This window comes from Misgurnus anguillicaudatus, chromosome 24, assembly GCF_027580225.2.
Source record: "Misgurnus anguillicaudatus chromosome 24, ASM2758022v2, whole genome shotgun sequence".
Classification (NCBI taxonomy): Eukaryota; Metazoa; Chordata; class Actinopteri; order Cypriniformes; family Cobitidae; genus Misgurnus; species Misgurnus anguillicaudatus.
The window spans coordinates 30,598,828-30,625,876 of record NC_073360.2 but is presented as its reverse complement, the minus strand read 5'-3'; the positions used below and the strand labels follow the sequence as shown (position 1 = coordinate 30,625,876).

Here is a 27,049-nt window from a genome sequence, read left to right as displayed (position 1 = left end):
ATGACTTCATTTCTTTAGCTGACACAAACAAATTATTTTATGTCTTGTATCTTTGAAAACGTTCAGATCAGCATGGTAAATTCAAATATGGCGTTACAACGTTAACGTTGAATCTCATTGGTTCTTGCATGTTGTGATGAAACATGCATATCATAAGTCAGGAAATATGCAACAACCAGATTCAGGTAATTAATGTGCTGGAATATATAAAAATGAACATTCGGATTGTTGTTTCCATGGATATGCTATGTATCGATCGCTTAATAAGCTCAAAATATGAATCATTTTCTTGAACATATAAGAATACATTTTATTAACTCACTGGAGTTATTTGGATTACTTATGCTTTTTGTGCACTTTTTGGAGCTTTCCTATGTTGAACCCCATGTTAATGAAAATCTGACTTTTTTCATGTTTAAGTGCTATAATTGGGTTCCCAGTGTTTCGGTCAACCTAGAAAATGTAAAAAAGATCAACCCAGTAACTTAGTTTTGGTAAACCATTCTCTGCAAGCATGTGAAAAAATAGGTTATTGAAATTTGGCTCCCCTTGTGATGTCAGAAGGGGATAATACCGCCCCTTAATCTGCACTATCCAATCACTGCACTGCCATTTAGTGCAGAGATCAACTCATTTCATTTTAAAGGACACACCCAAAATGGCACATTTTGCTCACACCTAAAGTGGCAATTTTAACGTGTTACAATAAATATCTGTGAGGTATTTTGAGCTAAAACGTCACATACGCTTTCTGGGGACACCAAAGATTTTTTTCTTTACATCTTAAAAAAGTCTTATGAAATGTCCTTTTTAAAGGTGCAATTTGTAAGATATTTGCAGTAAAATCTCCAAAAACCACTAGGCCAGTGTTATATATTTTGTCCAGCTGATTACTATCAATATCTGTAATGTTTTCAACTACTTGTAAATCGTGAGAAAATTTCCATTCAAAACATTGACACGGGGCAGTGCAGTCTCCTGTCAATGACGTTAATATCCATGTGACCCTTTGTCACCACCTTTACTGACATAACCCACATGAGAAAACTGGTCGAGCTCGAAAAAATAAAATGGCGGCAAAGGAAGCGGCTGGAGCACAAATTTTGTTTAAATAAACTTATATTTTCACTTTTTACACATTTTAATTGCATTTCTAGCGAGAAATTAGTATTGTAGTTTTCAAATATGTGATTAGTTATCACAAAGTCGCTCTCTGTTTATATTTCAAACACGCTGCCTTTGAAGTGCGTCGGAAAGCCTTTCTCTGAGCGGCCTTTAGGCCTCCGAGTCCGAAGTCATGTCCTCATGAGGCAGCGAGGCAACAAGTCCTCACAGTCCTCACTGCCGTGAGTTTTCGGACGCAGCCAGTGTTGTGGACAAATGCGGAACTATGCTTATGGACTTATGGATATCTCTGTACCGTCTGCGCTGGTTGTGTCAGCTCCTGTAAGCGTACGGGCCAACCAAACGACCCAAGAAGAGTTTGGAACAAAACGAGGGAGGATCAATTTGGTGTTGCATTATCTGGATAGAGAGAGCTTCACGACAACATTTAACTAGACCGAGATTCTGATCCTGCTTGTGTTTTACGCGATGGGTGAGTTGTTTTGATTCGTAACCCTTCAAAAAACGTATGCTATTATATTGATCACAACATTAGTGTGTAGATTGTAATCAGCGCGTCTTCTCGTGGATGATATGCAGATCAAAAGGTATTGTACAGCAATAAAAATGGTCATTTTAAGACACTTCACAATAAGATTTGTACTGTCAATACATTATGTGAAAAATCATTGTAGATTGTAAGTTGAAAACTTAATTCTGAGCTGTGTTTACCATCGAATTTGGACTAATACTGTAATATCAATATGACTAACAATGTCGTTTTGAACATCACATATAAACTTACATAATGAAATAAACGATGTCATCAAATGCAACATTTATAAGACTTGATTACCTTATCCATCAACGTGATTTCTCGTTCTCGTCTGATTGATGGCTAAAGTTAAAGACTACAAATCCCATAATTCCACGCTGCTTCAGAGCGTCAACATCATTGTTTTTGTTTGATCTGGCGCCATCTTTCGGCGCATAAATACAAATTGTATCTTTAAAAGAAAACATGACAGTATTTTTATATTAAAGGATAAAAAAATCCAGATAATTTACTCACCACCATGTCATCCAAAATGTTGATGTCTTTCTTTGTTTAGTTGAGAAGAAATTATGTTTTTTGAAGAAAACATTCCAGGATTTTTCTCATTTTAATTAACTTTAATGGACCCCAACACTTAACAGTTTAATGCAGTTTAAAATTGCAGGTTTAAAGATCCCAAACGAGGCATAAGGGTCTTATCTAGCGAAACGATTGTCATTTTTGTCAAAATAAAACATATGCACTTTTAAACCACAACTTTTCATCTTCCTCCAGTCCTGTGACCCGCCAGCACAACCTCACGCAGTACATCATCACGTCAAGAGGTCACGGATGACGTATCGAAACTCCGCCCCAGTGTTTACAAGTGTGGAGAAAGAGGACTGTTCTGACGTTGTTGTATGTGGAATGATACTAATTAATGTTTTTCTGTAAATTTATTTTTTTAAATGGTCCGCAAATATGCGTTTCATATATGTAACACGTGACCTCTCGAGAAGTTGTGGTTTAAAAGTGAAGTTGTGGTTTAAAAGTGCATATTTTTAAAATGACAATCGTTTCGCTAAATAAGACCCTTATGCCTCGTTTGGGATCGTTTAGAGTCCTTTGAAACTGCAATATTAAACCGAATTAAAACTGTTACGTGTTGGTGTCCATTAAAGTCCATTAAAATAAGAAAAATCCTGGAATGTTTTCTTTAAAAAACATAATTTCTTCTCGACTGAACAAAGACATCAACATTTTGAATGACATGGTGGTGAGTAAATTATCTGGATTTTTTTAAGAAAATGGACTAATCCTTTAAAATGTTTATGTCATATGTGACCCTGGACCACAAAACCAGCCATAAGGGTACTTTTTTAATCGAGATTTATAAATCATATAAAACTGAATAAATAAGCTTTACATTGATGTATTTAGATAAGACAATATTTTGCTGGTGTGCTACTATTTTGAAAATCTGAAGGGTTCAAAAAAAAAAGAGAAAATCGGCTTTAGAGGTGGGGTGCATGATCTCTGAAAGCCAATGTTGACATTTGAAATCACCAACAAACATGCCCCTACCCCAATAGAATCTGGACCTTCTTTTCATAGACCCGCCCCACACATACGCAACCCAGGCAACATTGTTGTTTAGTAGACACGCCCCTTACTGCTGATTGGCTACAAGTGTGTTTTGATACTCGGCCCCACTCCCTTTTCCAAATTGTTTTTCAAAAATCATGCACCCCGCCTTTAAAGTTTTCCAAGTCCTTAGGAAATACTTACCTTAGCTATTGCTACAAATATATCCGCATGACTTAAGACGTGTTTTGTGGTCCAGGGTCACATATACATCTGAAATGGCATGAGGTTGAGTAAATTATGAGAGAGTTTTCCAATATAGGTTCATAGAAGTCTGAATGATAATAAATGATCTTTTCAAATATTTTGAAAAAGAAAAATCTCTGTTGTTGTTGACCTTCAGCACGCCGGTGGAGAATAATTGTCCAGAGAAGAGAGAGTCTTGTTCTGTTTAGATCTCAATATGATGAGCTGTGTTAACTCAACCTGTTCCCAGCTCTCATAACTTGAGATTTCAATTGCTCTATTAAAACCAAGGATGTTGTGCATTTACTTTTTTTGAAAGTGCACCAGTAGCAGTTCTGATTTACTTGTCTGTAAGACCAAAGGATAAAAACACAGTTTACTGCTAATATTTTACTGAAATATATGGCTGCCAGCAACTTTGGGATGGAGGTTAGGTCACCAGTGGATGTTCCCACTACTGGTCAGGCCCGGATTGGCCATAGGGAGAACCGGGAGGATTCCCGGTGGGCCGGTGTGTTTTATTTGGCCACGAGGGCCGGTGTTGTCATGCCACCGAGATGACGCGTATTTGCGGGTGAGAGATGTCCCCGCCGCTTTATAAGCAAGTTGATTGTGTCCCGAGTCCCGACCACTTATTGGAAGAATTCTTACATTAGGGTTCATTGACATCTAAAACGCATGGGAAACGCAGGACATGCTGCTGTCTTCTGGTTTTCAAAGCGCTTACTTGAACACGAGTTTTGTTTCAGACGCGTCTATATTGAGTGCGCTTGCCGGCCACGCGTCTATATTTAAAATAAACTTGAGCGCGTCTTTTGAGTGCGCTTGCCGTCCGCGCGTCTATTATAATTTAAATAAACTTGAGCGCGTGTTAATACAAACGGGCTGGCCTCTAAAAGGAAAATAATTTACAAAACATATTTTTTATCCAAGTCATAGATGAATTCTCTATGAATAGTCATTATTCATCGTTTATTGCAAGAGGAACAAAATTCTATTTGATGCAAAACTCATTAGTTTATTTGAAAAAAGTAGTTTCAAAAGTATATCCATGATGTTTTCTTTTTTTTTAACACAATGTAGGCCTACGTTATTTAGCAATAGACATGATCTAAGTACTAAAAAAGGATACAGATTTTTTCCATTTGTTTCCAATGCATACTTGATAAATCTTGCTTGTGTATTGTATATCAGGGGTTTCCAAACGTTATCAACCCAACAGTTAATCTCAAGACTCACGATTTTTTAGAAATAGAAATATAGAGGAAAACACAAACACATTTGTTTCCTTTAGTTTTTGAATAAGTTTACTTTAGTAATATTAGGGTCTTATGGTAGGGCTGCATGATTATGGCAAAAAGTATAATTGTTTACTGCATTTGCACGGAATATGAAATTATATATTTGAAAAATACAGTGAATTGCAAGGCTTCAGAGAACAGTGCACTACTGCAGACTCATACTACTGAGGGTTTAAAGATATTATTTTAATAGTCAGTTGTGAACTAAAGTGGGCCGGTCTAAGGCATGAAACTCCAGGGCTGAAAATGAGTCCCACTCCGGCCCTGCTACTGGTTACCTAGTACTGTTTATGAATGGAGCATAAGACTTGGTAATTTTAAAAATAAATCCTTTTGTAGATTAAAAAGTCAGTTTGTAGCAACAAAGATGTTATGCATTTTAATTGGCCTGAGCAGATCATGTGACCAGATTCTCAACCTGAATGGGCGTGGAGTTTTAGTATAACCCTGATATGATGTCCAATAACCAAGCAGCTTTCAGATGTTGTAGGATTTCTCTATCCTAACCTTTACTCACCTCATTCCCCCCACTGTTTTTTATTGTGTTTCTCTTTGTAGGTGTGTGTGGGCAGCAGGCCTTTAAGACAGAGCCACGTAATATGACGGTCAGGGCGGGGGCCACAGCTCTGCTCAAGTGTGAAGTGCTGAGGGCCTCTGGGGCCGTGCAGTGGGTTAAAGACGGGCTGCTCTTGGGACCCCAGAGATCGCTTCCCGGCTATTCACGCTACAGCATGACAGGAGACCAGCAGAGAGGTGAGAGCTCTGAGGGATGGAAAGATTGACATGCGGTGATTAAAAACAAACGTCTTGGAGTTGCTGATATACTTGCTGACAAGTTGCTAGATGTGCGTGAGTGAGCCAGTGTCCCTGTAGGGCTCGAGAATGTGAACGTGTTCTTGAAACAACATCTCAAGTTGAAAGTGTTACAGTACAATTCGTGAAGTTGGGTAAGCATTTGTGTATTTATATCTCAAGAAAACACGTCTAGGTGACATTTCATTCCCCATATCCAGTACAGAATGTTAAAGGGATAGTTCACCCAAAAAATGAAACTTCTGTCATCATGTTGTTCTAAATCTGTATGAATTTCTTTTTTCTGATGAGCACAAAATAAGATATTGTGAGAAATGATGGTAAGCACACAGCTGATTGTAACCATTGACTTCCATAGTAGGAAAAACAAATACGATTGAATTCAATGGGTATCGTCAACTGTGTGCTTACCATCATTTATTAAAATATCTTCTTTATCATTTATCACAATATTTCCATTATATTTTTTCTACTACGAAAGTCAATGAACCCAACTGCTGGGTTATTATACCCCACGCTTGCATAACAAACAACCCAACATAAGGTAATTTTTGAGTGGTCACCTTCATTTCCGAATGAATAGCAGGTACTGCCTCATTAAAGATAATGAGGTCAGCCAGGAAAAACTATACTCTCTTTACTTTAATGCAGATTATATAAGCAGGCAGTATTTGTTTTCGATTATAATTTGTTTGTTTAAAAGTAGTAGTATTTCAGGCTTTCTTTGGATATGTGTATCATGTTTATGTGATGAGTATTCGCAGAGTTTCAATTGTTTTTTTACATGTTTTATGAGATAGCTGGCAGAGACAGAGATGTCTGATTGCGCACCCTGTTTATTTTCTTTATTTGACAAAAACACAAAGATTTGTTTTTTATTGTAGTTCGGCGCACATTTAGGTTGTTTTGCACGCATGTTTTCGACGTACTGTTTCCTCTTAGCTTAAAATAATTGAAGCAAGTAAAGTTAACTTTCAAAACTCCAAAAATAAAGTCGGATATGCCAATCCATTTATTAACATAAAGAAAAGTAAAACATTTCCCCAAATCAACTTAACTCTCAACTTAAATCAACTTAAAGGGCCCTATTTTAAAGATCTGAAACGCAAGTGCGAAGCGCAAAGCGCAAGTGACTTTGTGGGCGGATCTTGGGCGCTGTTGCTATTTTCCCGGCTGGAGAAATAACTCTTGCGCCAGGCGCAAATGAATAAGGGGTTGGTCTGAAGTAGGTTCATTATTCATAGGTGTGGTTTGGGCGTAAAGTCAAATAAACCAATCAGAACGCTATCCAACATTCCCTTTAGACGCAAGGGCGCAAGTTCCATGGCGGGTTGCTATTATCATGACGGATTTACCAGGCGCACACCAGGAGCGGTTCACAGCCGATGAGACCCACGTTCTTGTAAGAGCAGTCAAAGACAGAGAAGTTGTTTTGTATGGGGATAGGAGAAACCCGCCCAAATCAGCGTAGGTTAAACAGGCGTGGGAAGAAATAGCCACAATTGTCTCATCAGCTGGCATCCCCATCGTTGCGGCAAGCGCTACACTAGTCCCTTTCACACATACAGTCTTTACTGGTAATTTACTGGTAAATTGCAGTTAACATGTCATGTGTGAACAGAACCTTTCCGGTAAATCAGTGCTCCCAATTTACCAGTAAGACAGGTTGTAAGATTAACGGTAATTTGCCGGTAAGCGCTGTGTGTGAATGAAAAATATAGCATTACCGGCATTTAGATGACGTCAGACCGCGCTGACAGATCGGGCGGGCCAATCAGAACGTTTTTTATACAGGTGACGCGGTTTCCCCCAGACTGTTTACGGACGTTTCCACACACATGTTGCTTAAAAGTCGAGCACACCTGAAGTTAACATCCACATTTCTTCACCAAAGTTGTTTAAAACAGCTTACCATCTAATTGCCGACGTCCTTAGCACACCATCTGTGAAGCCTAATGTGCAAACGCGCAGGTTCCGTTTGACGCCGCCTAACGCAATGTTGTTTGGTCACGAGCAACTTCGCAACCGTTTGCCACAGATGTGAAAACAACAAAATACGGACCGTGGATATTAAGTCATAACCCGCCGTTTACAAATACGACACGGACGGAGCTCGCCGGCCGCGCACCAGGTAACTTCCGCTTTCTCTCCGAGTTTACCGGTATTTTGATACTGATGTGTGAATGATGTCTTACTGGTAAAAAGACGGAACGTCACTGCATGTGTGAACAGCACATTTTTGTATTTACTGGTAAATTCATTCTGGTAAATTCATGGTAATTTACCAGAATTACTGTGTGAAAGAGGCTAATGATGTCAGGAGACAGGGGAATCCCAAGCTTGCCAGCATAAATCGGGCACGCCATGTAACGGGAGGTGGATCTGCCTCTACACATGACCTGACGCCAGCAGAGGACATCGCTGCGTCCACCCTCACCGCTGGTAGTTTGGGGGCTTTGAAATCGGACCCAAGAAACCCAAGCAAGGCCCAATCCCAAAGTACACTTATAAATCAAGTTCATATACATTAAGGTTTCTTATGAAAACGTTTTAATTATTATTTACATAAAATAAACGTAATACAGCCAACTTATGAAAATATTTTAATAGTTATTTGCATGAGAATTTTTTAACGCAGCCACACAATAAATAAAAACTATCACCACAATGCTCACCACAATGATTTCCCTTATCTCATGTGTTAATATTTTTTTTGTAACAATTTATGATGTGCAAAAATAACTGTTGCATCTGTGTAGATTAGATAAGCAAAGTGTGTGCGCGTTGTGCACGCTATACATTATGGTCAAGCATGCGTCCTTAAAATAGCATAATGAACCACGTGCAACGCGCCACTGACTTTAGACTAGTTTTTTTTGTCAGTGGCGCAATTGTTTTTTGAAACTGCAAAATAGCATCAGGGATGTTTTGCGCCGGAACACGCCTCCTTTTTTGCGCTGAACCGCCCAGGGAGCGCAAGGTCATTTCCTAGTTTGCAGACGTGCGTCTGTGGAGGGAAAAACCCGCTGTGCGCCGGTGCAAATTACGAATGATACATGCGTCACTGACAAAGTCAATTGCACTGGGTGCAAGATAGGGCCCAAAGTCTCCATGATTTGCCTACAGCACGCCGTGTCTCACAATAAAAAACCATGCACCTCGCTGTGCGCCACCCCTGCAGTAATTAGCCCCCATCTTAAGAAGACTTGTGGCAAATCACAGGGCCAACCCATGCCAATACACAGATATTTTCAAAATTTGCACCCTCAGATTCCGGATTTATCAAATAGTTGTATTTCGCCCAAATATTGTATTATCCTAAAAAATGCATCAATGAAAAGTTTGGTTTTGTAGTCCTGGGTCACATACTGTATTGTATAAAATTTCAAAGTGCAAATGTGCAAGTATGCTTGAATATAAACAGTGTAACATTCACTCTAAAAACAAACGGTGCTATATAGCACCAAAAGTGGTTCTTTGCTCGTAATCATAGAAGAACCGTTTTTAGTGCCATATAGCCTCGGTGAAGCACCAGTATAGAACCTGTGTAGAACCAAATAGTGCTATGTAGAACCATATGTGGTGCTACATAAAATTGTATTCAATTATTCATTATGGGGTTAAAAATGATCTAGACATTCATGCACGTGGTGCATGGTAAGTAAAAAGTGTGTACAGTACTGTGTAGGAAATTGTAAAACTAGAATCAAAACCTGCTTGTAGTGTTGGGAAAGTTCACTTTCTAAATGAACTAGTTCAGTTCATAGTTCATATTTCAGAATTTTGAACTAGTTCACAGTTCCAAAAATAACTAATTTATAGTTCTTTTTTCCCTTATATTTTTTAAAATTATTGCCATTATAGCCCATATAGAACCACAGACAGCAATTATTTGATCAGTTTTAACACTAAAGCAAAATGCATCAGATTTCATCTTCATATCCAACTTTAAATCCTTATCCAACCAGGGTTTACATTAGCATTGACTTTTTATTTTTAGGGTTTCGAGCACGAAGTGCTGAAAACCTATTGTATTTGTCTGTTTTATTATTATTATTATTTTTCCGCCTTAAAACGCGTTGCCCAGCCCAAACCGTAAGTCGTAGAAACTTGCCACTTGGTCAACTGGTTGTATATTAGCAGGCTACTCAGATACAGTGAATCAGCCAAATCGGCCCATAGGTGGCGCTATAGCAATGCCCGACGCGTTGGGCCTCATAACTCCTAAACCGGACATCAGACACTCAAGTGTTTGGTATCATTGTAATCCCTGGCTCCAAACTTAAAAAATGTATATCTCCGATTTCATTTCCGTCATTAAAAATTTTCCGCTATTTCCGATTTTGTCGAAAAAAATAAAAACGAACTAGTCCTAGGTTTTTCGCTCGATCAGAATCGTTCCAGTGCTAAAATGTTCCTTGGAGTTCGAATATCAATAATTATTAAAAAAAAGTTGAACTTTCGACTCACGGTCGACATGCCACGCCCAAACGTCTGAGGTGTGCGCAGCCAATTGGACTTTTTTGGCTATAACTGGGGACAGAAATGAAGTATCAACACGACACTTGATATTTGTGATGAGAGTCATGGCCTGAGGTTGCGTGCCTCGTTTCGTCACCGCGCCACCTAGTGGTCAGACGAATCATTTAAATGCTTATAACTTAGGCGAAGTTTGACGTATTTTCATGGGACTTTTTTACTAAGAGTTTTGAATTGTTGCCGAGTCCAACGATACCAAACATGCCAGGTTTCGCCTTACGGTTAGCCCTGCGCAGCAAAATAGCGCTTAAAAAACACGCGCGAATAACTCCGCGAGGGTTATTCTGATCGACTAGGAACAACCATAGGAAGAAATTAACTTTACCTTCTGAACAAAAAGTTCTATTGGTGTTATGTTAAAATTTCCATCAGAAATGGCCGAAAATTGCAAAAAACAAAAAATTACATTAATTTTTTGTGTTTTTTAGATATAAATGCTTATAATTCTGCAACGAAATGTCATTTTTTCACCAAATTTGATACGCTGATGTCTGAGCAGAGTCTGAGGCAATACAAAAAAAATGGTATGCCTGCACCACTAGTTGGCCTCATAATTGAACAAAACCTTTGACATTGAGTAAGCCCAATGGTCATACAACTGTTGACTGGTGACAACTGTACTAAACTAAAGTGAATAGCCGTGATTCTAGCTACAAGTAACACAGTCATGACCTGAGGTTGCATGCACGAGTCTGTCATAGCGCCACCTAGTGGTTATTTGTTTTTTTCACTTAAAAATACTGCAAAATTACATCTAAAATCATGAGTCATCATGGATTATGTCTTTCATGGCTTTGAGTATAATCATTGGTGGATTACAATTCACTCCCTAGCAACCGATGAGAATACCCTAGCAACCATTTACAAGAGCTGTATCTCTGTATCAGAACATCGTAGAGACATGGGGTTCGGTTCTTTTGACTCATTAACACTATTTTAACATTTTGTGACCCAAGTTTTGCCACTGCAAGCACCACTTTCACTGAATGATAACACCTTTTTTGCTGACAACTTAGAACACGTGTGTCTGGTAGCTGCGAATGACTTCACATTAAGGACGTGACATGTTTGTCCTATAGGTGCACGTGTGTTTAAGCATACATAGTCTGTATGAACCGTTTCTGACCACCTCTTTTGTTTTTGTGGATGCTGGATTAGCCTGGTCGACGATGTCTGACGTATTTGACGTGCTTTAATGCTCGAAACCCGGTAAATGCTGCTTGCAGCTTTAATTATTTTTTTGTATTTGCCTGTACATACCTTAAAAGGCTAGCCGGGTGCTTCAAGGGGGTCGCACACCGACTTCGGCGTCGCGTGTAGGACAACTCGCAGGTATCGCACACCGCACGTGCACGTTAAATAGCGTTAGCTTAGTCAGAGTCTATTTCAAGATCCAGAATATGCATTAGCAGCCTATGTTAATCGTTAATGATTTGGGACAAATATGATGTTATTTAATGTTAAACTGTGTGAGAGGGATTTCAGCAGAGTCCAGAGGCAGTGTGTCACCTCCATGCTCCTTTTTGTTTTGATGACGCATGCAGCGGTGAAACACTGGTGGCTGGTGTTGCCAGATTGGGTGTTTTTTCCGCTACACATTAAAGCCTGTTTACAGTGTGTTTTAGCCGGGTTTTCGCCTGGAAGACTCTATAGAAATCTGGCACCCTATTGAACGACGTTAAACTGAAAGAGCAAACACCAGAATGAACGTGTTCACAGTAACGTTTATACGGCAGTAATACAGTACGTTCGGTTCACGTTCGCCCCAAAATATGAACGAGTTAATGAACTTTCGTTCAATGAATTCGTTCAGGCCCAACTCTGCCTGCTTGTATTTTTATTTAGCATGAAAGATTATTAACGTTAATCACCGGGGACTGTTTTTCTCATAATGTGCAGTTGAGCACAGAAGCCTCAATTTTCAGTTTATACACAGCCTTGCTCATCAAAATGCGCTTGGCTCTCTTTAAAACGCTTTGTGAGACACTATCAAAGTACTTCTAATTTAAGCATCGGAGACGGATTTAAGAAATTAGCTTTTTTAAGTGAGAGGACCGCAGTGCCCTCCCTTACTCCTTAAAATAAATAAATAAATCGAAAAGATAAAATCAGCACTGAATTACTTCTATTTTTAATGTCCATTGAGAGTAAAGTGAGATTATTGTGCAGTGGCCTGAAGCGCGACTAACCTATGATGTTTGGCCAAAATGCATTGTCTCTATAAAAAAAAGAGCCAATTAAAAGACAATACTGAACAAGGCCTGGGCATCTGCTCTTCTTTGTAAAGGACAAAAGCGCTTATCCAGCACTGCATGAGAGAGGCAGCCGTGCCAAGTGCTTAAAAGCGCTCCCGATCTTTACTGCCCCTCTTTTTGCAACTGGATATCGATAGTGTGTGATGGATAAAAGACAGACAATAATATCGTAAAAACACGCTTTAATGTTTCCAGCTTTAATGCACTGATGTACAGGCGCCCACCTGCGTGATCTCTTGCAAATGCTGTGACAAGTGATAGGTGCACAGACGCTCGCAGAAGATACATTCAAGCAGAAAATGAAAAAAGGAACAGGCCAGAGTCCCCATCGGCGTTTCATATCGGTTGTCAGAGGCGTAATTATTAGACTCCTCGATACACGCTCGCAAACACCCCGAACGGTAGCATCATCGCGGCGTGTGCCGAGCGCAATTTCAAGAGAGTGGAAAATCATTAATGATTTGAAAGTGGTTTCCTCTTCTTCTATGATCGCATGGATCTGAAAATTGCTGCTGGTTGGTGTTAATTATCTTGCCATCCTGCTTGACACCTCCTTCTTTGAGCTCTGGAAGTTGTCATATCAAGATACTATTTTCTGCATGTTAGTTCCTTCAGAGGAAAGAGAAAGGAGAAAAGTAAAATGTTCAAAGCACGAACGGCTTGCATAAACTTGGTGAAGGCAGCCATTAATCCTGGCAGAATGGTAGAATAAACAACCCCTTGGTGGCACAGTATTCTGCTGGTACAGTAAATAACGCGAACGCACAAAGGAACGATGTTTAAAGACGTCAATAAATATAATGAATCATTTTCCTCTCTCCACAGGATTGGTAGCTAATTGGTGGTATTAATTTGGCATTGCATAAAAATTTAGCTCTGCTTTCCGACGATTGGGATTTCTTTATTTCGATTTGATTTGTGTTAATTAAAACGGGATATAAAAACATCTCTCTCAAATCTCTGTATTAATGTTAATCGCAGGATTCTTAAAACACTTCAGAGTAAAGCTTTTCTGAATCCTGACACTTCTTAGTCGGCCTTTTTATCAATTCAAGGAATTTTTTGAGTCTTATACAACTATATATTGTTCATTATCCAAACACACAATCTTGACTAATTTAGAGTTCAGGTGGGTTTATAGACAGATTCAGCGGCAACAACATAAACAAATGGCTTTTGTGGCCCAAACTTAACTTTTTGGGCCCTATCTTGCAGCCAACGCAATGGACTTTGTCAGTGACGCATGTATCATTCGTATTTTGCGCACAGCGGGGTTTTCCCTCCACAGACGCACGTCGGGAAACTAGGGAATGAACTTGCGCTCCCTGTGCGGTTCAGCGCAAAAAAGGAAGCGTGTTCCGGTGCAAACCATCCCTGATGCTATTTTGCAGTTTCAAAAAAACAATTGCGCCACTGACCAAAAAAAAGTCTAAAGTCAGTGGCGCGTTGCACGTTGTTCATTATGCTATTTTAAGGGCGCATGCTTGACCATAATGTATAGCGTGCACAACGCACACACACTTTGCTTATCTAATCTACACAGATGCAACAGTTATTTTTGCAAATCATAAATTGTTACGATAAAAAATATTAATACATGAGATAAGGGAAATCATTGTGGGGAGCATTGTGGTGATAGTATTTATTTATTGTGTGGCTGCGTTAAAAAATTATCATGCAAATAACGATTAAAATATTTTTATAAGTTTGTTTTGTGGCTGTATTACGTTTATTTTATGTAAATAATAATTAAAATGTTTTCATAAGGAACCTTAAAGTATGTGAACTTGATTTGTAAGTGTACTTTGGGGTTGGACTTTGCTTGCGTTTCTTGGCTTTCAGCGGTGAGGGTGGACGCAGCGATGTCCTCTGCTGGCGTCAGGTCATGTGTATAGGCAGATCCACCTCCCGTTACACGGCGTGGCCGATTTATGCTGGCAAGCTTGGGATTCCCCCGTCTCCTGACATCATTGTAGCGCTTGCGGCGCAATGTCATGGTGATGCCAGCTGATGAGACAATTGTGGCTATTTCCTCCCACGCCTGTTTAACCGACGCTGATTTGGGCAGTTCCCATCCCCATACAAAACAACTTCTCTGTCTTTGACTGCTCTTACAAGAATGTGGGTCTCCTCGGCTGTGAACCGCTCCTGGCGTGCACCTGGTAAATCCGTCATAATAATAGCAACCCGCCATGGAACTTGCGCACTTGCGTTTAAAGGGAATGTTGGATAGCGTTCTGATTGGTTTATTTGACGTTACGCCCAAACCACACCTATGAATAAATGAACCTACTTCAGACCAACACCTTATTGATTTGCGCCTAGCGCAAGAGGTATTTCTCCCGCTGGGAAAATAGCAACAGCGCCCAAGATCCGCCCACAAAGTCACTTGCGCTTTGCGCTTCACACTTGCGTTTCAGATCATTAAAATAGGGCCCATTGAGTTCAAATCAAAGCTGAAGCTTATCACCTACTACACTGAGTTAACATTACTGTGTAAAATGAATGTATACAGTGTGAGCTACAGATCCTTAAATTCTTGCCCTGGTACCAAATCCACACAGTGGTGATCCGGCCATGATCACCGTCTCCCCTTGTCTTTTGGAAACCAAAACATTAAAATTTTTCCAATGGTAATTGCTCCAGAGGTCCGTTTAGTCACTAGCCAGAAGTTAACTTCGGGCCAGGCGGGTAACCAACTTGCTTACATGCAATGAAATTGTCTATAGACGGATTCATCGGACGCACTTGCGGTGACACGGTTAGGCGTCTGAGCGGACTTCCGGTCTTTGTTGTTAAATCGTCTGACTAGTTGTTAAAATGAACTCTTGAACAAATACCTCGTCGAAAATAACATGTTTTGGTTTCCTTAAGACGATGGGGAGATGGCGATCATGGATCACTGCTATGTTAAGGGAGGTTTGGCAGTTGGTTTGTAGTTACATTCTATACATTATAGTACACATTTTACTGGAAGTTACGTTTGTTCCACGAAAGCTGTTTGTTTATGTTGCTACTGCTGAAACCGTCTATAAACAGAAATCAATTTATTACATATTGAACAGTGTGTTTTTTTTTTAAGTCAATGTTTATTTATATAGCACTTTTTTAAAACAGCAAGTGTCTTTCAAAGTGCTGTACAGACAATAATTATACAATTAAAACATAAAATAGCAATAACATGGACAACACAACAACATGGAAGCAAAAACAACAATATAGTAATCACAAAACACTTGAAACATAAAAGAACAGATCTCAAACTGAGTTAAATGCTGGACTATAGACTGTTTCATCGGACCCACGTGTGCTGATGTGATACACGTCTGGATCCAAACTTTACTTCCGGTTTCATTTTTTTAATGGTCTGACTAGTTGTTAAATTGATCTCTTGAACAAATGCCTCGTCGAAAATAACAAATGTTTTGGTTTCCTAGGTAATCTTTGTGTTGTTTTGTTATATAAGTAAACTACGTTTAAAGAACTTTATTGTTATTTATTGTTAGTTTACCGGAAGTTAGGTGCGGACCACGACAGCCGCTTTTTTATGTTGTTACTGTTGAAACCGTCTATAAAAATACGTTTTAAGATTTGATTTAAAAATGGAAAGTGTTTGGGCCTGCTTTACATTTAGTGGCAAACTATTCCATAGTTTTGGGGCTGCCACCACAAAAGCTCGATCCCCCTGCTTTTTTGTCTAGTTCTGGGAACGGCCAAGAGTGAATGATTAGCCGACCTAAGTGCTCTTACTGGAGTATGTTGCTGTATTAAATCTGAGAGTTTTTAAAGCATTACATGGGTTAGCACCGAGCTAACATTGGAATCTTAAAAACGTACGGAAAGCCAGTGTAGAGATCCAAGTATAGATTTGATATGTTCATGCTTAAGAGTACCAGTTAAAAGGTGAGCGGCAGCATTCTGTACCATCTGTAGATGTGAAAGATAAGCTTGATTAACGCCCACAAAGAGGCCATTACAATAGTCAAGACGGGTAGAAATAAAAGGATGTACAGTATAACTCTCTCAAAACCACTTACCGAATGGAAATGCTTTGGATAGTTGCCTCATTTGGAAAAAACTAAATTAGTCTGTTTGTTCAGTTTAAAATCAACATCTATAACACCTACATTTTTTACAGTAGACCTAACATACGGTCTTAAAACACCTAAATCTAGATCCGGAGACTCACAAGCACCGTCAGGCCTAAACAATATACAGGTAACTTCTGTTTTCCCCTCAATAAATGATTAAAAATTTAACGGCATCCTCAAGACACTCAAGCAATGGTATAATGGAGTGTGAATCTTTAACGGCAGATAGAGCTGTATATCTTCTGTGAAACAATGAAACAAAATCTCATGTTTTATCTAAAAATAGATCCGAGTTGAAGTAAATATAAAGAAAAGGGAATGGGACCAAGAATGGAACCTTGAGGGACTCCACATGAAAGATGCGCCGAAAAGGACTTAAAATCCCAGAGGCTTAAAACATTATCTCATATAAATATGATCTATACCACTCCAACACAGTACGTACCCTTAATTACAACCCAAACCCTCAACCTAGAGAACAGGATATTATGGTCAACAGTAATGTGCGTGAAAATTGTGAATATTAAGAACAGAAAGCATATATTGCAAAAGAAACATCTCATACCAGGGGTATTTATTACATATTTTTTACATTAGCTTGGCTTGCTTATGTATGTTAACATTTTAAACAATATTAAAAATATCAACAAGTAAAATAAAATAAAAGCAACAAGTAAACAAAAAAGTTTTGAGTAGACTATATCAAAAAGTAGCCCTCCAGATTGTTTTATCCTATTTACTGTCATTTAAAGAATATTCTGTGAAAATATAACCATGATATTTTAATACTGAGTAAGGTCACGTCAAAGATTGACATCAATGTGAAATCAAACTTTGATGCTTCAAATCTCATAATTAGTTTATGAGACTTTATCCTGGATTTTATAAACAGGGTCTCATATGTTATAAATGTACCAAAGCATCTTCCCCATACTGTTTACTGTATTATACATTTTATTTTTACAAACTATGTGACAAACATCCTGTGGTTATTAATGCAGTGTGAACTATGTGTGAACCATAATTAATTAAAACTGAAGTTAAATCACAACATATTTTTTTTTGTTTACTTTTTTCTCTTTCTGCACTAAAGGCCAGTACCATCTACAGATTCTAAACGTGAGTTTGGAGGATGACGGCCCCTACGAGTGCCAGGTGGGCCGATCCGTGAGCAGCCGCCCCATTGTGTCCCGTACGGCATGGCTCAACGTGCAGAGTAAGCAAAGGCATCTTTTTCCACAGATGAGGGGTACTGCAAATGGGCCAAAATAAAGCACGGGGGATGACTTTAGCCATGACAGATCGCTCAAGCAGGGCTGCTAATAGCTGCGTGACACAGGGTGGCAAAGCTACGCCTGTCACCACAGGCACGTTCAGCATGCTAATGAACCGTGTGCTTCTCAGCTGTACGGGGGAAAATCCCTCACATGATGTCCCATTGGTCACAGCTGTAGGACAGCATTGATAGCACATTTAAGATTTGGTCAATTAGCTGAAGCATCTACAGCCGGAAACGTCTCAGACCTGGAGAAAAGCTCAACTGTGGAAGCTGTTTGGGTGGGAAATGTCGTATTGCATGTGGGCAATCTATTAGTTTTAATTCAGTACTGTATGTTTATTGCTGCCGCAGACTCAAAGTTAAAAATAAGTTGTGAAAGTTTAAAAGAATAGTTTACCCTAAAATGAAAGTGACGTCATAATTGAGTCACCCCTGTGTTGTTACATTATGAAAAACAATGTTAGCTTTTGGTTGATTTTAGTTGAGGGAAGTAGCCTATAGATCTGTTGTGGATGTGACAAAAAATGGGGAGACCACATACATTTTGTGAATTAAAATACACAAACCAGAAGCAATAATACCCAACACATAGAAGGGATAGCTCTTCAAAAAAACTGAATTTTTTATGTGCGCATTTATAAGGAACAAACAATGTTATAGAGGTGATGTCATGGATTTGACAAGTCTGAAAGCTGAGCCTACCTTATTATTGATTAAAAAAAATCAATAATAAAAAACTTTACATCACATGGGTATTTAAACCACCAAAAATTATCATTAATCATTTATTAAAAACTATGTTTAATTCTAAGTTTGCATGGAAATGCTCGCATATACTTTATCTTTTGTTTGTTAATGTTCAGTAGTGTTTCACTTCAGTGCTGTGGTTCTTTATTGCTTGGATGCAAGTTTTTCGTTGCATCAATCTGGTAAAGCCCAAGTATGGACCATTTTTACGCATATGTGAGAGTTTGCGTAAAGTGCCCGTGATGCAATTTTTGTTATCAGAAGAGTGCGCTTGTACTATAAGCGCACCACCGGATTTTTTAAACACTACGTACATTGTACGCGCGTAGGTCGCGCATGCGCCTAGATAACAGAATGTCGTTTGTAGCCCAGAAGATGCATTGCATTTTGTCGCAATGCGGATGTGTTGAACTTCTGTGTACACGTATGAGTCAAATAAACTATGCTTTGCAAGGCTGTGCGTTCAACCGTGCACATACGTTTGTGTACACCTTAAAAAACTGTATTCTGAACTTAAGGCTAAAATGCCTTTGAGAACATCCCAAAGAAAACCATCAGATATCATGTGTGAGGGACATTTGACTTTGTCTCAGTTTTTAGTTAATGGCAGTAATGGGGATAATTTTTACAGACTGATCTCACGGAAAGTCGTGTTATTATAGTCACGCAAAATTTGATTAATTTATTTGTGTCCAATCTGTCTATGGCACGAAATTCAGCTTTCGAAAAAAGACTAAATGTCTTTTTTGTGATTAATTTCTATAAATAGTTGTTCGTGTCAGTTGCACGACTAAAAATTCAACATGATCTCACGGAAAGTTGTGTTATAGTCACGCAAAATTGTATTAATTTATTTGTGTCCATGGCACGAAATTCAGCTTTTTACGTGCCTTGAGCGCAAATGTCTTTTTCGTGACACTTGCACAAATTTCTATAGTTTTTCGTGTCCATGGCACGACTTTCTTTCTCATGTCATTTTATGTATTATTTTCAATTTTTTTCTTTCTTTTTTTTAATTATTGTCACTTGGGGTTGGGGTTAGAATCACTTTCTGTTACATTTTTAGATATCCTAACCCAAACCTCAACTCTAACCCCAACTCCAGGCGAGAATAGTTTTAAAAGCGGAAGAAAAACATGTAGAAACCAATACATAAAAGTACATCCTAACCCAAATCTAACCCCAAGCGACTTTGATTTAAACATAGGGGAAAATAATGAGAAAACAATACATAAAATGACATTAAAAAGAAAGTCTTGCCACAGACACGAGAAACTATTTATAGAAATTCGTGCAAGTGTCACGAAAAACACATTCGTGCTCAAGGCACGAAAAATGCTGAATTTCGTGCCATGGACACAAATAAATGAACAAAATTTTGCTTGACTATAACATGACTTTCCGTGAGATAATGTTAAATTTTTAACAAATTTTGCATTCAGGGGAGGTCACAACAGTTAGTATATACTTGAAATCTAAGGATGCCGGGTTTTCTTATGAAAGCATTCACATTAAAAAATTTTTGTGTAGACAAAAGCTAAGATAAATTAATTGTTGCTGCGCTACATCTATTATCATTTTAGCAGCTTTTTATGATTTGCTTCCTCATCTATCAGCATTTTAGTTTGGGCATATATATTTATTGTTTATTTGCGTGTTTAACGTACCTTTCAAGATTAATCTGAGGCGTCTCGTGAGAGACGGATGTAACAGAGTAAATTTACTGACCCACATCGCTGAACAATCTCTCTCTCTCTCTCTCTCTCTCTCTCTCTCTCTCTCTCTCTCTCTCTCTCTCTCTCTCTCTCTCTCTCTCTCTCTCTCACGTTTCATACTTTCATTTTTTCCCAGTTCACTCCACCTTTTCCAGTCAATCTCTCCATCTCTCGCTCAATCTCTTCAAGTCTCTTTTTTTTGCTGTTTCTCCATCTCTTCTGCCTCCTGTGGTGGGAGCCGTCCCATATGTCTTAGGCAGGGGGTCCTGAAAGCCCCTTTTCTTTAGCAGTCATCAAGCATTCACTTCCTCTTCTGTCTCAGAGATGTGTGTGTGTGTGTGTTTTTATAATGGAGGCTGGTTGCTGTGGCGACTGCTTTTCTTTCGCCTGGGAAGGCGGCAGGTTTTATTGACAGCGATGAAAACGAGGAAAGACAAGACGGTTAATATTGTTATGGGTGTAACAGCATCTCGGTTTCACATACACACACGCATCTCTTCCATCAACAGCGGCAGATTTCCATCGTGTTTATCACTGCGAACAGATGCATTTGGATTTTGTGTACTTGTCTGTGTAAAAAAATAAACAAATAAAATAATGCACGCCGTGTTTTATTTTTGCGTTGGCACGTGCAGCTAAAATACGACAGGAACGTTTTTGTTTATGTGAAGTTTTGAAATAGACGTTTGCAAATTCAGATGCTGAGGGCTGCAGTATTTTCCCATCCATTACCTCACTATTGCAGGCGTTCGGGATGGATTTTTGCTGTGTCTGCTTCTAATCTACCTCAGTAAATCCAATCCAAATGGCATAATGTCTTTACAGAGGGGAGTGGAGAGGGAAAAAAGGAGAGAAGGACAGAGCGAGAGTCCAAAAGATGAGGCATGGTCTTAATTGGATTCTCTATGTCCATGTGATATGTTTTATAATGGCCTAATTCAAGATGAATCACCCTTGGCTTGCTGGAAGCTAAGAGCATGGTCACGCCATCAATAGTTATCTCCACAGGCGCTGGCAAGAGGCGTTTTCAAGACTTGTCTTTGTGTGTGTGTGCCCGTTTCTTTTTTGTTCGCATTGACAGAAGATTTAAGTGGCACCTTATAATCCTGAACAATGAAGTGGTCATGTCCTCTTGCTCCTTTGAACCTCACCAGACATTGTCACAAACATTTTGCTTGCTCTGTACAGCAAACATCATTTTCTTAATCAGCGTTCTTGTCTTGTTTCTCAGGTAAACTACACTCTAAAAATGCTGGGTTGCTTTTAATCCATAGTTGGGTAAATATTGGGAAGAACACAATGTTGAGTTAAAAATACCTAATGGCGGGATGTTTTTTACCCAACCATGGACTATTTCAGGTCATTTTAACCCAGCAGTGTGTTCTGTCCACTATTGTATTGCGTAGTAGTAAAGCATTGCGTTAGCAGTGCAAAAAAATTCATGGGTTTGAAACCAGAGAACACACATAATGATAAAATTGTATAAGTTGTGATGCATTGTAAGTCGTTTTGAACAAAAGTGTGTGCCAAATGTATAAATTAAGGCTGTCAAAAGATGTATCATGATTAATCGCATACAAAATTTGTGTTTGCATAATACATTTGTGTGTGTTTTGTGTTATTATTATGTATATATGAATACACACACATGTTTACATTTAAGAAAAAAAAATCATGTATATTTTTATATATAATATCTATTATATAAAAATCTAAATAAATAAATAAATAAATATATATACACACATTTAAATGTTTCTAAAATACATGCATCCATGTGTGTGTATTTATATACACAAAATAATTACACACAGTGCACACACATATATATTATGCAAACACAAACTTTTATTTTGTATGTGATTAATTGTGATTAAAGGTGCTGTGTGTACATTTTAGAAAGTTCTTTTGACAGCAATGCAATATAATATACATAACTATGTTTTCATTGGTGTATAAAGACCTTACAAAATAAACCGTATTGTTTTTTTTACATTAGAATGAGACATTTTTATCTACATACACAGCGGGTCCCCTTAAAATAGAGGCATTCATTTTGTTGACGCCATGTTTTTACACTAACCCTAAATAAAAAAACTGCTCTACAGAGCGTGTTTGTCACTTTGTTGTCTAAGACGATGACATGTTTGTCCTACGACGACTACCGTAGCTTCTCTTTGTGCTTCAAAAGGGAGGGGTGCAAATTGCAGGCTCACAGCTAGATACCCCTAAAATCTACACACTGCACCTTTAATCTTTTGACAGCCCTAGTATAAATGTAAATCTATTGTAAGAAAATGATTTGTGCAGTGCGTTACTAAATGGTCCTTTTTGTCTGCCCTGATACCATTTTTATTTACATTTACATTTATAGATTTAGCAGATGGTTTTGCTCAAAACGACTTTTAGTTAATTCCATCTATACATTTTATCAGTATGTGTGTTCCTTTGGGATTGAACCCATGACCTTTTTGCGGCTAAACAATTAGCTACCAATTGCACTAACTAAGTCATATATTAATTGAGGAGCTCATATACAAAAGCCACTAAACGTCACCTCTGTCAAAAATTAAATAATGATATTAAAGGATTGCTTCACTTTCCTAAAAAATAAAAGATTTTTAAGTCTTTCTGTGTTCAGTCGAGAAGAATTTTTAAGTTTTTTGAAGAAAACATTTCAGGATTTTTGTCAATTCAATAGACTTTAGTGGAACTCAAAAGTACAGTTTCAACGCAGTTTAAAATTGCAGTTTTAACGCAGCTTCAAACGGCTCTAAACAATCCCAACCGAGGCATAAGGGTCTTATCTAGTGAATCAATCGTCATTTTCGCAAAAAAGCACAACTTCTCATCTAAATCCGTTAAACGCCACGTTAGTTTTTCAACAAAGTCCTCTAAGTGCCGGAAGATGAATTGGAACTTGCGATCTTGTGTCCCTTGTGTGTACTTGGACCTGAATGCAACCCAGATGTTGCAGTCACTTGATTCACATTTCACGTCTTTTGCACGCTCAAGTTCATTATTTCAAATGTAGGTGTGGGTATGCGCGCTCATAATGGAAGCGACGCGGTCGCGATGCGCACGCGGTGCGACATGCTCGTTTTTCCAGGTGGGTCCGCATCGCATCAAGTAAAAAACATTTAAACTTTCTAGAATGCCACATGCGCACCGCAGGTCATGTCACAAGAACCAACAAACGGGCGTGTTTTCCGCGTGGATTTAGACGCGAAATGTGTTCCGCCCCTAATAACCTAATTTATTTATTACTTATCATGCCTTTCTTAATTTTATCAATATATATGCCAAGAGAGCACACTGAAAAAAATTCAGATTCATTGAATTTAATCAATTTTTTTAAGGTAAGTGGTTGCAATCAATTTATTTAAGCTACATTTAAACAAAAGTTTTATATTTTATTTTACTTTACTAATCTTTTTTGTTTAAATGTAGCTTAAATAAATTGATTGCAACCACTTACCTTAAAAAAATTGATTAAATTTAATGAATAATTTTTTTAGTGCATGTTTTCGAAGTAATATGCATTAAGCAGCAACGTTTGAAATCAGTAATATTTATATGTTAAAATTTTCCTCTATATTAGATGTCTATGGCATCTAATGAAGAGACATTACAGCAATAATGATAAAAATATTTAATGTATTTTATTTACCAGCATCTATGAAAAGCTTCTCAACCACAACACACTTGTTTTCAAATTTGACTGAATTTATTACATTCTAAAATAGAAAAAAATGTTTACTTGAAAAAAACAGCCCACACAAAAATGTTATAATGACATTGACACATCTGAGATTCAGCAATCCTCCATAGATGCAAAGAATGTGTTCATGAAAGAGTCGTGCTGCACTAAGCACACTTTTAGTTTTGGTTATGCTATTCAATGTCCAGTAATATCAAGGCACACTGCTTTCTGAGCCAGCTCCAGTCTCATTTGTGAAGCTGTGTGTTCACTGCTGACTGGCCATGATCTTGGGTTTGTTCAGGCATCTCTTCACCCACCATCAGTATCCGAGTCATGTTTTGTGTCACACATGCATGATTGTTCCTCACATAAAGTTACTTGCAGGGCCTGTCACCTCAGCGTGGAGGTGTGTTTGCTTTTCTCTGTATTCACAGACTAAATTTAAATGCGACACTGTATTCTCACACCTTTCTCCAAAAGTGACAAAGCTCATGTTAATCTTTGCTAGTCATTTAGCTGACATGTTTTGACATACATATTCACACCAAGGGTGAAATTAAAAAATAACATCAGCACCAAAGCACAAACATTCTCATTTAAAACTAATTGGACTGAGCAAAACCAAATGTAATGTGATACTGTAGTTGGCGCAATTTACCTTTCAGCCGGTTTGTCATAAAACACAAATGCATTTGCTTTGTGGCAAACGGCCAAATGGCTTTCGAATCGCGGCCCAATTATGCTAAAGTACGGAGGAGTGAGTCGGCACATGTGATCAAAACCTTATATGTTATTGGTTATCGAGCTGAGCGCAGCCCACGGTTAAATATCTCGTCCGAGAGCACAATAATGACCAGACCAGACATTTGACCGCTAATCCATATCACACCTTATATATGAGGTCATTTATTTTTAGAAGTATACAGAAGTGCACTTCAACAGTTATTGTATGTAATTTAACTCTTTCCCCGCCAGCATTTTTTATGATTTTCACAAACGTTTAAATGACTTCCAGAAAATGTTCTTAATTAAATATATAAACATATAATATATCAAATGAAAGAACAGACCCTCTGCTTTAAAAAAAAAAAACTTTTCATCCTAACTTCTCTTTTAATCACCTCTCAAATATGGGTAGGATTCTTCAAAAATACAAAATTTTGAGCAAAAAGGACTTTTTATAGAGATCAGATTCAGAGCAATCCTCAAAACATACACAGAGTTTGAACTGTTTGCCCTAAGGGGATACTTCTGGGTTTTATAAGTTGGGTAAGACCACCACCTGGTGGATAATAGTGGAAAAACGGATTGACGGAAAAACTGGTCATTGGCAGGGAAGCTTTTCTCTTAAAGGATTAGTCAATTTGGTGTCTTTCTTTGTTCAGTCGAAAAGAAATTGATTTTTTAGTAAAACATTCCAGGATTTTTCTAATTTTAATGGACTTTAATGGACCCCAACACTTAACACTTTTAATGCAGTTTAAAATTGCAGTTTCAAAGGACTCTAAACGATCTAAAATGAGGCATAAGAGTCTTATCTAGCGAAACGATTGTCATTGTTGGCAAGAAAAATAAAAAATATGCACTTTTAAACCACAACTTCTCGTCTTCCTCCGGTCGTGTGACGCGCCAGCGTGACCTCACGTAATACGTCATCACGTCAAGAGGACACGGATGACGTATCGAAACTACGCCCCAGTGTTTACAAGTGTGGAGAAAGAGGACCGTTCCGACGTTGTTGTACGTGGAATGATACTAATTAATGTCTTTCTGTCAGTTTATTGTTTAAAATGGTCCGCAAATGTGCGTTTCATATATGTAACACCTGACCTTTCGATGTCATTGCGCAATTACGTGAGGTGGTGCTGCCTCGCAACCTCAATCCTGGAATGTTTTCCTCAAAAAAATTATTCTCGACGGAACAAAGGAAGACATCAACATTTTAGATGACATGATGGTGAGTAAATTATCTGGATTTTTTTTAGAAAATGGACTAATCCTTTAATTGACGAGTTAACTCGTCAATGGTGGGGAAAGAGTTAAAGGTACCAAAGAATGCATTGAAAAAATATGTTATTGTTCTCTGTTATCTTCATAGAAGTTATGTAACTTTATTAAGTGCAAAAAATGATCCCGAAACGTTTTTTTCATGTCACTTTACAACCCTAGGATTTCTCATTTGAATGAAGTGCTCTATTTTTACCCTATTTGCAAGGGTCATAAATAATAATGTTGAGCTCTGCTCTGATTGGCTGTTTTACAGTGAAGCTCATGTCAGTAGCTCACATTAGTTACAGACAAACATAACAGACAAAGATACAGATTTTGAGGAACAACCAATTGTTTGGAGAAAATGTTAATGAACGTTTCTGAGTGGTAAGTTTTTTAGTATGGACCTGCAAAACGTAACTGTCAATAGTGAAACTTCAGCCTAAACGTTAACATATAGCATTTACTAGCATATAGCGCTAACTCGGCAGTCAAAACTTTGTTTTTAGGATTTTAACAACTTTCTAATTAATTTAATGTGTAATTTAATGTTGGGGGCGTACATCACGACTGTTATGTTACAGTTGGTGTTATGTTGCGATTGACCTGTTATCCAGCGGTCTTTTGCATGCACGAGGTTTACATTAGAAGGAGGAAACAACATTGTTTGAGGCTCATTACCATGCACAGAACTCTTATTATTCATTTATGCCTAGGTAAATACAGTTTTAGGTTATACGGCACCTTTAAATCCCTGTTCTTTGCCCTTTGTAAAAAGATTTTGACAGGGAATATGACTTGTGATTCTAGATTATGGGTGGTAACTTTGTCGGAACCAGATTTGCTTATCGTCTGTCAGCGTGTTTTACGTAAATGAAGTCTTGTTCTGTTTGGTGTTGAAAGTCCTTATCATATACGCTGACCAATAAAGGAATACAAGAGAGCAGAAGGGACTGGCAAGGAAAAGATTGCCGTTATCTCCGTAGCCTCTGATGCACCTGCCGCAATACACTTCAGTCAGAAATTAGATGGGAGGAGATGAGAGGAGAACTACAGAGCGAAGGAAGGGTTGAAAGATCAGGGGTATGAAGACGAGAGAGAGAGAGAGAGAGAGAGAGAGAGAGAGAGAGAGAGAGAGAGAGAGAGAG

General features: G+C 38.3%; 1 protein-coding gene across 6 annotated transcripts in view; it reads left to right on the top strand.

The window, feature by feature from the left end:
• The window catches only part of nphs1 (NPHS1 adhesion molecule, nephrin), a 134,639-nt gene that overhangs the window by 16,472 nt on the left and 91,118 nt on the right, over positions 1-27,049 (top strand). For all 6 annotated transcript variants that reach the window (XM_055197109.2, XM_055197108.2, XM_055197107.2 and 3 more), the window contains 2 exons: positions 5,329-5,523; positions 17,562-17,684. In XM_055197109.2, coding sequence (XP_055053084.2) covers positions 5,329-5,523; positions 17,562-17,684 — 318 coding nt within the window. The remainder of the gene's footprint in view (positions 1-5,328; positions 5,524-17,561; positions 17,685-27,049) is intronic.